General features: G+C 35.2%; 1 protein-coding gene across 1 annotated transcript; it reads left to right on the top strand.

Moving 5' to 3' along the window:
• Window positions 1–7,590: 7,590 nt before the first annotated feature.
• On the top strand, window positions 7,591–12,728 carry LOC131652337 (NAD-capped RNA hydrolase DXO1). The gene is made up of 12 exons (XM_058922176.1): window positions 7,591–8,030; window positions 8,830–9,080; window positions 10,017–10,082; window positions 10,194–10,272; window positions 10,417–10,496; window positions 10,594–10,617; window positions 10,736–10,860; window positions 11,380–11,596; window positions 11,706–11,759; window positions 11,867–11,913; window positions 12,061–12,209; window positions 12,306–12,728. Exons 1-12 carry the CDS (start codon window positions 7,676–7,678, stop codon window positions 12,407–12,409), a joined length of 1,551 nt encoding a protein of 516 aa, XP_058778159.1. The 5' UTR covers window positions 7,591–7,675; the 3' UTR covers window positions 12,410–12,728.
• The last annotated feature ends 2,288 nt before the right edge of the window (window positions 12,729–15,016 follow it).

The following is a 15,016-nucleotide window of genomic DNA, read 5'->3' as shown; positions in this document are numbered from 1 at the left end:
CTTGTACCAACAATTGTCACATGATTTCTCCCTCATAAAGATATGATTTTGGATTCATGATTTGATTTGAAAATCATATCTACATGCCTAAACTATATTAATTGGTATTTTATTTGATTTATTTTGATTTTAATTGAATAAAATCATAATAAAAAGAAATAAAAAATCACCAAAAATATATGAATAGATTTAGGGGTCCTTGATAAGGTCAAAATCATGTTTAGACCTTAAAAGATAGGTCACACTTGGTTCGAAAATTCAAGTTTTACCATTTTGACTTTCATGAATTTTCTCAAAATTGCCCAACTTGTGCATCTCATAACTTGCTCAATTTTTACCATATGAGGGTGATCTTAGACTTTTTGGAAACCTCAAGATGTCTCCTACAACTTCCTTGTTGGTCATCCTTTCATTTGAAGCCTTTATCCATTTGTAAACATTTTTGACAAAATGTGTGTTTTTGTTGACTTTCAAAATGACATGTAATGTACGGGCTCATATCACTTAAATGAAGCATTTTTTTTTTGGAAAAACCTATAAGAGAAAAAGTTGTAGAGAATTAAATTTCCTTTAAAATGAGCCTTGGTTGAGGAATTTCTGATGAAGTATGTGAAAGTTATGTTTGGTCAAAGTTCAGTTAACTTCTCCTTAAGAAAATCCAAATTTAGTAACTTTTGCCTTTTGATGAATTTGGGATTTCTTTTCATCATGATCAACCCTTGATCAAATGATGAATGTGACTTCAAAACCTTGTTGTTGGCCAAAAATCTTGAAGTTTGACTATATGTTGACCATAATTGACTTTTTACCCAATGTAATCAACTGTTGATCATCTGAGCAATTGACTGAACAATCTTGAGCTGTAAGTCTAGAAGAAATCACTTTATTTTGCTAAGGGTAATGATATATGCATATAAACGGTAAATAATTTAAGCATAATATTTTGTATGATTCAATAATAGGGAACATAACCAGGTGAAAATGGCTTCCGGTTATTCATTTATTCCTTATGGCCTCTTCAGCCACTTTTGAAGGATGGACTCCCATCTTGTTGAGTTTCCCGATCGGGGAAGTGGCATTTAGCTCCATGGTTATGCCTTCTCCATGATCTTTTTGGAGAGCTTGGTATATTCTATTTTCCAATTCTAGATCGACACTGATGGTAGTCGGCTCCCATTCAGATTGTGATATTTGAGCTTGAGGTGTACTAGCAAAGTGACAGCTTCCAACGTGGTTGTGAAGGTTCGTCCTAAGATGCACTTGTAAACACTCCTACAAAGAAAAATAATCATCATCGCCCACGGAAACCATCATCTCTATGTACCCCCATGGACAAGAAGTGGTTTCGTTAAAGCTTGGAGGTCAGAGCCCTCATATGATAGCAAATCGCTTCGGTCATGCCCCATCTTTTTAAATAACTCTAAATATATGATGTCGCATGATTTTCCACCATCAATAAGGATCTGAGATACATCGAATTATTTGAATGTAGCGATGATTACGAGGGGAAATATTTTGTTGGGAATTCCTCCAACCTTTTTACAGTCCCTAAATCCTAATATAGGATGATCTGGGACTTTTGTCAATGTATTCTCTTCCGCGAGGTAGACAATCATCATTCCTGCAATCTTTCTCTTTGTGGTTCCCTTAAATGTGAAGTTTTCTTGAGGTGCTCCTCATGTTATGCCAATAATGTAAAAGCGTTTACCTTTGTTAGGGCTCTTTGTTCTTCCTGCTTGTTCCAACCGTGGTGGTCTTTAAAAGGGATTTCCCCTAGGAGACTCTTTATTGTCTCACTTGTTTCCATTTGCATACTTAGCCAAACGGCCTTTTTTAATCAGCTCTTCAATGGCATCCTTCAGCTGGATGCATTCATCGGTGTTGTGGTCGTGGCTATTATGGAATCAATAGTATTTTGATCTGTCGGTCTGCGATGTCTCTCTGACGGGATAAATGGGTCGAATTCATGACTACCAAAACTATGTGTTCACATATTCTTGATAGATTCCCTCACGATAGACTGTTAATGGGGTGTACGTGTCGTACTTCTTTGACATGTTTCGGCCAGAATCATCCGGACATCAAGAAGGCTATTTCTTGGACAGGTGACCAGAGTGAGAATTGCTAGACGTGGGGTTATTAAAACATGTGGTTAATTTATCTTCTAGAATCATAAAAGGTTTGACCATGGTCAGCATCTCTTGGACGAACTTGACTTTTCTCTTCCCTAGTTTTTGCTTGAAAAGGTGGTCGCTCAAAAGGCTCTTCTGAAAAATCCAGCACTAAATGCCTTATTGAGCCCCGTCTACCTCAATCAAGACTTGCGTAAATCGACCAATATACGACCATAAACTTTTTTCTTCCTCTGAATGATCCCGGTCAACACAGCCTCGGTTAACAGATGTTACTTTCGAGTTGTGAATTATTCCAAAAATCTTTTACGAAATTCCACCCAAGAATCAATACATTTGTCGCGTAGGCCGTTAAATCATAACCAAGTTGATTCGATCAATCTTAGTGCAAACAACTTGCACTAGGAGGCGTTTTCGCCGTTGAATTAACTTAATTGTTTGTCTACAAGTAACACACGTTCACCAGGATCTCCCTTTCCATCATAATCGGTTAGTTTAAGCGGCTTTTCCATAGAAATTAGGATCTGGCTTTTCAAGGTTTGTACCGACAGCAGGTGCTTTGGTAGCACCTTATCTAGGTGAATTTCTACTTAAACTAGGGCAGAAGAATGACTTCCCCGGTCTCCTCCAAGGCTCGGAGGAGGAGTTTAATGTTTTTTTACTTCCGTGTCGATCCTTTAACTAGGGAGTCTCGTCTATTTTTGTCCCGGTTGGCTCCGAGATAGCAATGCGAGTCTTTCTTGAAGCAACTTTTTGAATTGTATATTCGCGAGAAGGAGCATTGTGGAAGCTGTCTTCAAGGTGTTGTAGCCTTTCTTTAATAGCATGTAGTTTTGTGGTTAGACAATGTTAAACATGTTGTTTAGTAGCTTGTAGGTGCCTTGTACGCTGATGTTTGCTTGTATAGTGCAAAGATCAGGTAAGGCTATGTATTGTGTAGTTGGAAGTGGAACAAGAGTTTCTATTGGATTGATTTGAATTAATCTGGCCACTTGTAAAGCTCGAAATAGATCCATAAGTAACAAACTATTGCTCCAAGATCTGCGATGTTTTGTGACGGAGGAAGGGGCGGTCGATTGCTTGCTACTAAGGCGGAAACGACAACCTCTCAAGTAACATCGGATATGGTAACCTTAGATCCAGCCATCTCCGATGAAGGTGAAAGTTGATTATCTAAAAATATTGAAGAAATTATACTTAAATTGTGGCAAGTCGAATCAAAACACGATAGATCTTTGCGTTCAATTACGAGTACTTGCTCCGGTGATTGGAAAGAATTACATACTGCAAAAGTTGAATATTGAATGCAAATCTATGGAAATATTAGGAGTCAAGAGTTGATTCCCACAAACAATACCATTGTTCCATTCTGGAACCAGAAATGAGAAGTTTAAATGAAGGTGACGGTGGATTGTAGCCTCCGATGCGGTGGAGTGGGGGTACATGCAAGGTTAGCACTCCAATGCTCAACTGAGTGTATAAAGATGAAAAGTGAAATGAAAATTTATTTGAAACCTGTTATCTTGATTTGGTGATATATATATATATATATATATATATATATATATATATATATATATATATGGGGACGTATCAAATGAGAACTTTGGTTATTATGAGAACTGGGAACTTTTAATAATAACCTTACGATGTAAAATCAATGCTTCAGATTTCACTTAAATTTTTAGAGAAAATAATTAATAGTTAGATTCTGGTTTAAATACATATCACATAAATGCATATCTGAGCGTTGACTTTAAATCGTATGGTTATTATTAAAACTTCTCAGTTCTCATAATAAACAAAGTTATAAAATAACAAACTAGTTATTTGCTCGCAGCTCTTTGAGGATAGCTATTGGATGTGCTTTATGGTTGAGATCTCTTGGGATCGTAAAAATAATTATCTTCGCTGATTAGAAATATTATGGAAAGAGTGGAACCTTTTTCATATTGAAGGCCGAAATCAGCATGGTTGGCTTAGGTTGTCCAGGGTCTTTCTCGTCGGCCCAAAACAATGTCTTTAAACCTCGAGTGAGAAAAAGAAAGAAAAAACTTGTTTTAATACTTCTAGTTTTTTGCCAAGCGATGCGGCGAGCGTGGAGGTGTTTTGAGAAAACGGTGGCCCAAAGTTCTGGCAGGACGAAAGCGGCAAGTCGGAGGCTTGCAGGTATCAAGTGAGTGTCTTCAATTCTCGGATCTATTTAGTGATAGGTCATGTTTTAGGCCTCATTTAGATCTCTAGGGATTTGGAAATTATATATATAATTCTCCCTCACATGTTGAACAAACAAGTTGTATATGTGTAGAAATTAGTGAGAAGCAATGGTAAAAATTCCTAGGATTTTATCCTTGGAGTTTGGTATCTTTTGCAATTATCAAAGGGGTTTGGGAAACACTTTAAACACCTTTAAATTTTGTGATTCATATATTTAGAGTTGGCGAGATTTGGAAATACTTTGGTCGAAAATAGGGTTTATTCTTGGGAAATTTGAAGGCTATTTTCTTGTAACTTATCTTGTAATCTCTTGTAACAATTTTGAATTATAGTGAATCAGCTAGCTACTATCTTCTTTAGAGAAGATTAATTTGATCGAATTGGGTAAACAATTTATGTGTTCTTTCCTTTTAAATTTTATTATAATGAATCCATCTGGTTGATTACTATTGTTCTTTGTTTCACACATCAAATGTATTAGTGTGATGAACCTTTCATTTTCATAACAAGTGGAGCCCACCGCGGGGAAAATGGATTAAGTTTACAAGTGAGGACCATGTGTTCAGAATAAGACAGCTGGAAGTTTTAAGAAATAATAAATTTGATTTGTGGAAAGTGAATATGCAATCAATATTGATTCAACAAAGGTGTGTGGAAGCATTGAAGGGTTAGTCATTGATGTATGCAAGCCTAACACGAGCAAATAAATCGAGATGGTGGACAAGGTAAAAAATGTCACTATATTGTATCATAGATATAAAGTTTTAAGGGAAGTCATAAGGGAGAATACCACGACTGAGATGTGGATCAACCTTGAATCGTTGTATCTGACCAAGTCCTTATCTCACATATTGTGTATGAAACAACAACTTTATTATTAATTTATGGCGAAGAATAAATTTATCATGGATTAGTTGGCATAACTTCACAAGATCATTGATGATTTTCAAATATTGAGGTAGAAATTGATGACGAGGACAAGACTCTACTATTTTTTTTTGAATAATGCAAAATTTATATTAATTCAAAAAAAATAATTACAAGCACGGCGATCCGTAGATCCAACCTTCAAAACGACTCCATATCTCAGGTATCACCACCTATAACACCAACTTGGCTATATGAGCTCTAAATTTTCTACTATACCAATCTCTATATACAATCAGATCAATGATATTTGCACCTATTCTTATATGATCTATACGATTTCCAAAGCTTCTATTGTTCATATAATTCCATATCCCATATATTGTTTCAGCAGCTGCCAGTATAAGCGCAACTTGTCACCCTTTTTTTCATTCCTTGTTGCGTGAGCCATTCTAATTCACAGTTCCATGATTGAGGCATATGTTGCACTCCAATCCAGTGTAGGACTTCTTTCCAGATTCTCTACTCTTGTTAAGATTATTACTCAAATCCTTTTAGCATTTTAAGGATGTCCTTCTTTATGGTTGTAGCTCTACCTGCTTATCATGTATAATAGGTTTTGATGATGACGCAAGATGTTAAATTTAAAGATCAACATCAAAGTAATTGAATTCTTGTGAAAGCTCATATGAGCATATGTATTAGGGTACTTTTATCTATTTCTGATCAATAGTGTGTAATCAAGTGTGAGTAGCTCTCAAGATACTAAAGCAACGTACATACATACGCAAAATGATTTTACAAACTTCATTTATTTCAAAATCTTTAAAATTATTTAAGTTTGTTTACTTATTGACTAGGAAGCATCCTAATAAATTTAGAAAGCAAAATATCACTCTTTAATCGATTAGAACTTGTATATAATCAATTAGGCTTCGGATATGAATAATTTGTTTTGTAATTAGCTAGGTCTAATCAATTAGAAAGCAACCTCGATCCATGAATTCTTTCCTTTCTTTTCCAAAACTCTCTTGTATACAAGATTTATTGTGGTCTATTCTAGTCACGAAAATATGATATTATACTCTTCTTTCTCACTCACCCTCTTCAGATAAATTGATTTATACACTTGTCATTATTTTAATGTTGAGAGAGTGAAAAGCTTAAAATAAGATTTGTGTAAATTTGTTGATCGATTCGTAATGTATTTATAAATCAAGGTTTCAATTTTATCGTGACATTATAATTTATATAAAGGTTACAAGTTAAACAAGAGTAAAAGTTTGGTGTAGGGAGGTTGTGGACCAATCCTATGATAAAAGCTTAAGTTGATAGTGGAACTCTCAAAGGAAAACTTTTGAGAAGTGAAGTAGGTCATGTGGTTCAAGACCGAACCAATATAACTCCTGATTTTCTCTTTCTAACTCTACTCTTATTTTCTTGTATTTTATCTTTCAGGTTTAAATCTCTGCATCATATTCTTTCTTTAAAATCAACCAAGATAAAATTAATTTTTTCATAAAAAGTTTTTAAAAAAACATCCAACACAGTTCACTCCTCCCATTTGTTTGAAGTTAATTGGTCAGTAATGGATGTACTATTATTTTGAATGAAGTTCATATAAATGTAAGATCAAAGAAGTTATCAAAGATGAAATATTTGAAAATTGACGATAGTAGTAAAATGTTAAGTGTCTCAATTTACAGAAATTTTTAACTTCCTCAAATATACTTCATAATTCAAACACACAAACTCACTCAACATATGGCACACATGAGAAATTAGTTACCTAAAGTAACTCATAGAAAAATAATATAAATTAGTTACCCATTAAAGAAGCTTGTAATTATTTTTTTTCCATTAGTTTTGTCTCATGTTTCTTGAGAGATGGGTTGTAATGTGAATAACAATTGAGAACATACACCATTTAATAGTTTAAGATGACTTGTATCCATGTGTACGAAAAACACATAATTTTTCAGATTTCTAAATACGAGGAGATTAAAAATCCTCACAAATAAAAAAAACTCTGAATTTTGAAATTCGAACAAATTTCTAACTTTGATTTAGTATGTATTTGAGATTGAGTTTGACGTGGATAATTGGAGTGCGTATGGACTTTCATAATTTGTTGATTCAGATTTCAAATTTCAGACATATATTTACTTTCAATTTGACGTGTTTCAGAGAGAATTTGGTGTGTATATGATGCATCCGAATTTAAATTTTTGGATTCTAAAAGTATTTGAATAAATTATGGGGTGTATTGAACGATTCATATGGTAATATGATTTGGGCCTTTGAAGAAAAGCCCAATAAATGAGAAAGAAACAAAAAGCAAGAGAATAAAATAAACAACATTGCGGTACACGCGAATACAGTGTAGCAGCAGAAGCACCAACACCGAAAAAGAAAAACAAACGTTCATGAGAGACTCTGACATTTAACATAACACTGAAATGGATTTCACAGAGAAGGACCTTTTCGGCGAAGATTCCGACAACCAGAAAGATGGGACCCACTCTTCTTCCCCTTCTTCCTCCTCCGCCGCTGAATCTTCTTCCTCTTCATCCTCCTCCTCATCTTCTTCCTCCAACAGCAGCAAAGCTTCCGCTGATTCCTCTTCCGGCACCGGAAGTCCCGCCAGAAGCGGCGGCGGCGGAGATGACGACGAAGAAAACGGGGATTTCGTAGTAGATAGTCGGAATAAGTATGATTCTCATAATCGGGATGATTATGATGATAGAGATCTGTTTGGTTCTGATAATGAAGATTATTGCAAAACCCTCGCTAAAAGTCCTTTTCCTATTCCTGGTAATTATTCTCCTTTTTTTTCTCTTCATTGGCTCAATTTTTGTTTATGTATTGGTAAATGCTATTAACTTGTTTGGAAAATTTAAAGCTTTTATAGTGTTAGTAAAGGAATAGGTTATGTTAGTGTTGATTAATTATGAATGTTGATTGTATATGAAAGCATGAAACAACTTACAAGCTTGTTAGGTTATGGTTTATGAACTTTTAGTATAGGAAGATGAGAGACTATGCCTGGTAACAACCAAAGTATTATAGGATATGTGGGATATATTGTGCTAATATGATACTTTACTGTATCTACAAGACAATTTAGGGTTGAGTAGAAAAGGATTACCACTGTTTCCTTTATGGTTATTCGATTAAAAGTTAACCGTTGGATTATAATAATAGAAAATCGCGGGGGATATCAGAGTCTTCTTTGAGGGCGTGCAAGGTGGGCTGCTGCACATGATCTAAATTTTGTCACGGTTAAATCGTGGCTAAATAGATCTCTATTTGTTTTTCCATGGTTAAACTGAGACTTACCTACACATAGCCTCCAAAAATTTGAGATGGGTCTGACAGATATAATAAAATATTAGCATGGTTAAGCTCTATCATTAATTTTTTGAACTATAAATCAACTTTCGAGGGATGACTAGTGTGGTCTTTTTATTAGGTTAGTGTTCTTGTCCTGCTTTGATGTTTCTCGATTGTTGTAGCAGTTTTAAAAAAATTAAATGAGTTAAAGAAAAATTATATTGTTGATTTTGTTTTCTTGATTCGTTTTTTTATGGCAAGATGTGATTTTCTCTGGCAGTATTGCCTCCCATCCGCAACAATACAAACAACCCGGGAAGAGGGGGTTTTGGACGTGGTCGTTGGCAGCAAGGGCATCATAATGACAGAGGAGCTGGCATTCTTCCGCGTCCTGGTCCTTATCCTCAGAGGCAGAATTTTGGGTATGGTAATAGGTTTCAGAATGGCCGCCATGATGAACGATTTGTCTCTGAGATGAAGCTCTCGAAGAGTGAAGAAACTCTGTCAAGAAAGGCCATTGCTTTTCAGGAGGTAGGGGATTTCCATTTCTCGTCAATTTGATTGTTTTTGCGTAGAGTAATTTGTTGGTCAATTTGCTTCAAGAATTCGACAAATTGTTATGAAGATCTGAGTTTGTATGTCTCAATTTTTAGCCTTATTCATTATGTTGAAACTAGGGAGGAAATCAAAAGGAAGAATGAGGGTTTATATTGTAAAAAATCAAATGATTCTGTTTGACTCGAAGATTGATTAGGGATTTGTAGTCAATAGTGGCCATAGGTGCCACTATAGCAGCTTTGTGCAATGGCCTCTAGGTACTATGTGAAATCCGCTTCATTGTACTTTTGAGTAGTCATTGCTGCAGCCAAATGGAAAAATTGCGGCAGCTACAGCCGCTAAAATGGAGCACCTGTGAAGTTTCAAATATGCCCTAGCTTTTCTGTTCTTTGGACTTTTTTGACATTTCACACTAAAATGTATTTAATTAGTTATGAACATGTCTTTAATTCTTTGTTTTCTTCTATATCTGAGCTTTTATATGTGTATGGTAGGTACTTTATTACCCTTCACCTAACTTCGATGTAGCAGCCATATGGCTATCCACTTTAGCATTCTAGGGGGTCTGCCAATACATTTCTTCTATCCACCATTGACTACAACGCAGTGTTGTTAAATAGCAGCTATATTGACACTATACCGCTATAGCATAGGGGAATTTAGAGAAAACCGTTATTATTTTGTGATACACTATTTAATACGGAAAGGTGTCAAATAGCTACTTTAGTGGCACTATAGCACTAATGCATTGAGGAAATTTAACTATTCCGCTATTTTCCGCTATCTGCAAATGCTGCGAAGGATGATGGTCCTTTTTATCTGTCATAATTATTTTAAGACATTCAATGTTATTAAATTGCCATTCCAGATTTAACTGTTCTGATTATGTTTTCTTGATTATCCTGATAGCCTTCTGAACTTGCCTGCTATAGTCGTGTAGAAGGCGGAGAAGTATTTTTTGATGATCGCAGCTTGGTAAGCTAGTTGGGCTCTTGATTTTCTTCATTCTTTAAATTTGGTTCTGTTTGCAATAGACTGGGATGATATTATGCTCATTTAAGTGCTTTCTCTTTCTTGTTTATTAAGAGACTTTTTAAACGCCATATCACCGAAGATATTGGAGCTGATTTGAACGAAGGTTATGATACATACATTCCCAAAAAAGGTATGTTATCTATGTACAAATAAACTGCTGACTTATGTTTTTTAAAATTAAAAATGCGACCTTAAATATCAGTGTATGAGAAGGGATTTATGCTACTAATTATGTTAGTCACCCCTTTCCTTTTGCTGTTAATACCTAAAACAGACTTAGGTTCAATGGGCTATGGCGATCTTCTTGCTTGCATTAGAGATAAAAATATCCCACTTCAAAACATTCATTTTGTGGTATGGCTCATATCCTGACCTAAATTTTCGTAACATTTTTAGCCATTGCTAATTTAATTTATGATGATCATACATTAATCTTCTTTTTCCTTCACAGACGTACCGCAACAATCTGAACAAGGTAAGATTATTTGTTTTGAGTTGTGTTTGCTTTAAAGTTTCAAGTAGTGGTGATCTTATCAATTAAATTAACATGTAAACAAAAGATGAGCATGAGCTATGCATTCCGGTTTATGCAGATACTTGCTACAGCTTATATTCGCCACGAGCCTTGGGAAATGGGAGTACACAAAAGGAATGGCGTTGTCTATCTTGACGTCCACAAGTTACCAGAAAGACCACAAAGTGATTTAGATCGCAGAAGGTACACTGCTGACACATCTTTCTATTTTATTGGGCTTAGCCATGTCAATCTGTAATGTAAGTGGCTAAGGATTAGCAATCAAGAGACACAGTATTGGTATGTTTGTGCATGCAAGAGAGAATGTAACCAATATAACAAGAACATGTTGTTAGGGAAAAAGCTTTTTGCTCAGGGAAAGTATTTGGTGTCAAGCTGATTGAAGTGTCATGCGTCTGTTGCATACTATCTCTTTACCTCATCATAGTTGGATATAGTGTCTTATATTTAACCATAAAATTCAAGTTAGTTGGTTGGGGGAAGATATTGACAATGTAGGATACTGATGATGCAATAAAAAGAATGTGTAGTTTGTAAATGAAAGAGTAAAAACGAATAAAAGACAAGGTTTAGTTTGTAAACAAATGCCATGTCTTACTTTCTTCCGCTTAACTGTTGGACAAATTAGTGGATTTCTTCCCACTTTATTGTTTCACTTTTAATGATTGGATAAGCTTTAAAGTATTTATCTTTTGCAATTAGATGTTATCTGGGTTATGGTTTTGAGAGCCTTGCCACTGAAGATCCTAGAAGAGCTGATGGAGAAGGGATACATCATGTTGATGCCAATGTTGAATTTTGCTCAGTGATTAAAACAAAATTGGGGGCTCACCGTATCTTAATGGGTGCTGAGATGGATTGCTGTGATACGACTAACGATGGAAAGAGATTTTATGTAGAGTTAAAGACAAGTTACGAGGTTGGCGTAGTAACAAGCTGCCTTGTGTTGTACTTTTTAAATCCCAGTTCTTTTAAAAATTGTTTTATATTGGCTTAACGATCCGTGTTTATCTTTTCTTATGACGCAGTTGAATTATCATAATGAGGAAAAATTTGAGAGAGAGAAACTGCTAAAGTTTTGGGTACATCTACTGTCTTTTGTAATCAATATTGTATGCTTTTCATCTCCATGTGTTCCTTTTTCACTTGCATGACATGATTTCAACAAGGCCTCTATTCTTGCTTGCAGATTCAGTCATTCCTGGCAGGTGTTCCATATATTTGTATAGGTTTTAGGTAATGTTTTACATTATTACACAATCTGTGATCTTAGCAATGTACTGAAATAACATGCTTTAACTAGTTTTGGCCAATTCTGTTTCAGCTTATTCTCCGGTATCCCTAGAAATGTGTTTATGTTAATATGTGTTAGCTGTTATACAGGGACGATGCGGGTCGTCTCGTTCGTACAGAAATGCTTAGAACCAAAGATATTACGCAGAGAGTAAAAATGAAGAACTACTGGCAGGGAGGAGTCTGCCTGGCGTTTGCGGATGAGGTATTATGCTGGCTTTATGGAACAGTCAAAGAAAGTGAGTACTATACTATAACCCCATCTTTTTTTTTTTTGGCTTTCAAATTTTTCACTCTTTCCTCTGTTAATTAATGTGTTTATTTCTTGGTTTCAGATGAAGATTACACGTTGCAGTTTGTTCCACCTTTCCACCGTTTGGAGCTTCTGCAAGCTCAGTCTTGCCCAGATGTAATAACAAGTCATCTGGAGCTGTTGTGAAAAATTGGGAACCTTAACAGTTATTTAAACAATTCAATACAGGAATCAAGGGATCGACTCTTAATTTTTCCCTGAACCTTCGATAAGTTATGAACTTTTGGAATAGGGGTAACCCCATGTGAGTGCTGAGAATTGCAGCCACATCTTATTAGAAATATGCAGTAATTTTATGGCATTTTTTAGTTGGAATATAGTTTTTCATTTTACTTCTTTTCAGCTTTCTGTTTTGATTATTTTTAGGGATAAGTTTTTTTCAGTGAACGAGATAAGGAAAGCATGTCTGTTAATTGAAGTAATGAAACCACATTTATCTGTTTAACTTGTGTATCAACCATCCATGAACGATGTATAGGATAGGAACACATTTTTTAACAAAAAAACCAGTTACCTTCAGTTTGTTCATGAATCAAACAACCAATGTGGGTGGTATGTTGTAGTTTAACTCATTTAATGAGTTTAGTTTTCAATTCAAATTTGATATATGCAATGAATTAGTTGTTGAATCGAGTCTTGGAATAATTTTGAAGGCCATATGAATAATCTCCCTTAAAGCTCTACTTAGGTGAATTGTTCAAATATGCATGGAAATTTAAACAGCTAAATTTTTGTTGAAATATGTATTTTATTGTGGAAGTTATATATCGATTTTATTAGTTTGATATGTTCTAATGCACTTATGTTCTAGTGAATGGATATCCATTAAAAGTCGATGGTAACATGAAATGGATTACCACTTGAAATGATTAATGCGATTATAATTACAAATGTGAAAACTAGTGTGAAATGTAATGGTCCAAAATGCATTCATCAAGGTGTTCCCTTTGTCTTTCTACCTTGTACATTTGTTTGCGGTAGGGCAGTCAGCAGAATTAAAGAGAGAGATGTGTTAGACAATCCAGGATCAGTATAAAATTTTGTTTATTTTTTTTTTTTTTGACAGATCGAATATGTAATAATTTAAGGGTAACATTCATAGTAGAAATTTTTTGACATCAACGAGTTGAATAGAAAGATAGTTGGATAAAACATAGCTTCCATTTTAAAGCTAGACAATAGCCTCTTGTAGAAAAAATCTACATGTAAAAACCCAAGATTCTGGTAGATGTTTCTAGAATGACACAATGCCAGAATAACCCACCCCAAGTTACATTTGAAGCATAAAGTTGAGGTCACCATGTTCCAAGGAGAGAGTAGGCACATAAGTGTGACAAGTGATCCTTAACAAGAACTTAATCTTTTTCGAAAGGCGGATCTACCAAATCCAATACCAAGCTTCTGAGTTACGAGCGATTGGATTATCATTATTATTAAGGTGCCACAAATAGTTGATGCTTTTATGTAGTTTCCATTGATGTGGTTGGACCTAGGGGGAAACTATGTTTGTTCCTTTTTGCGGGCTTTTGCGGAGCAGGGCTAAATGAGACGAGCATGCCTGTTTGTCACCCCTTAGTTGGACTATGCGTAGGGAAACATTGTTGAATATAAATCTTTAACATTTGAAGTAATAAGGTGGTGAGTGTTGATAAAAAATACAATAACAATTAAAGGAGCAAGAGATGTCCAATAATTGAACTAGAGAGAAGATGAACTAGACCCGAACTGCCATTCATAACCAACTTTTAACACATTAGAAAGGAACATGCACATGTAGAAAGTTAAAGTAAGCAAACACCAGACAACTATTTGTCAATCTAACTTTAAATAAATGTATATCGGTAGGTCTATTTTGATATAGTCACATTCGATTCCAGTGAGATAGGCCCACAAATAAAATGCCGACAATATCTTAGAGAGGATCTCCACTTAGTGGGCGAACTATGAAGGATAAAAAAAATTCAGATTACCATACACCGTATGCCTATTGATCACACAATGTTAAAGCTACATCAGAGTACTTTTAAATACATTTGGCGTCTACCTTGAGACTCGATAAAACTGACATGTGCCAACACATACAACCACACTATCAGACCCAACTTCATTTCGTGATGGTGAAGATTGTCACTATTAGTACCAACAACGATCGAGCTTCCATAGTGGAGATGCTAACTGCTACAGAGGATTTACTTCGTCAAAATTAAATACTGAATAGTAATGTGTGCAACCTGCAACAGCAAAAACCCCAATTGATTATTAATGAATAAGAAGAATCCATATATCCCCAACCGCTTTCCTCCAAAATTTGGGATGCCCCCAGTCTCAAACAATTTCAAACTATTATCTTGGATGACGTTTAATGGAAAAATCGATCCCCATGAACACATCATCGATATCAATAATCAAATGGCGTTAATTGGTGCACCACACTCACTGAAGTGCAATATCATGGGTGGAACCTTAAAAGAGGTGTCCTTCGATGGTATATGACTTTTCCTAATTTCTCAATATCGAGTTATCAAGATCTTGCAAGAAAAATGATCCATCAATTCTCGGTCAACAAACACCATAAAGTCTCCATAACTAGCTTATTTTTCGTATGCCAAGGTCATTCTAAGTGCTCGAGGGAGTATTTGTCAAGGTTTAAGGAGGAAACTATATAGGTTGTCAATCCGGACTACGAGATATTCATTGGAGCCTTCTAGAAGGGCCTTAAGGTCAACATTTAAA

Source organism: Vicia villosa, linkage group LG2 (assembly GCF_029867415.1).
Source record: "Vicia villosa cultivar HV-30 ecotype Madison, WI linkage group LG2, Vvil1.0, whole genome shotgun sequence".
NCBI classification, from domain to species: Eukaryota; Viridiplantae; Streptophyta; class Magnoliopsida; order Fabales; family Fabaceae; genus Vicia; species Vicia villosa.
Note: the sequence above shows the minus strand (reverse complement) of the source record. Positions and strands in the feature narration are given on the sequence as shown.

Bases quoted from the DNA above. Each gene is read 5' to 3' on its own strand.
- LOC131652337 (XM_058922176.1), top strand. From the start codon at position 7,676: ATGGATTTCACAGAGAAGGACCTTTTCGGCGAAGATTCCGACAACCAG. The intron at 9,081-10,016 runs GTAGGGGATTTC...TTATCCTGATAG, and splicing joins AGGCCATTGCTTTTCAGGAG to CCTTCTGAACTTGCCTGCTA. The intron at 11,914-12,060 runs GTAATGTTTTAC...GCTGTTATACAG, and splicing joins TATATTTGTATAGGTTTTAG to GGACGATGCGGGTCGTCTCG.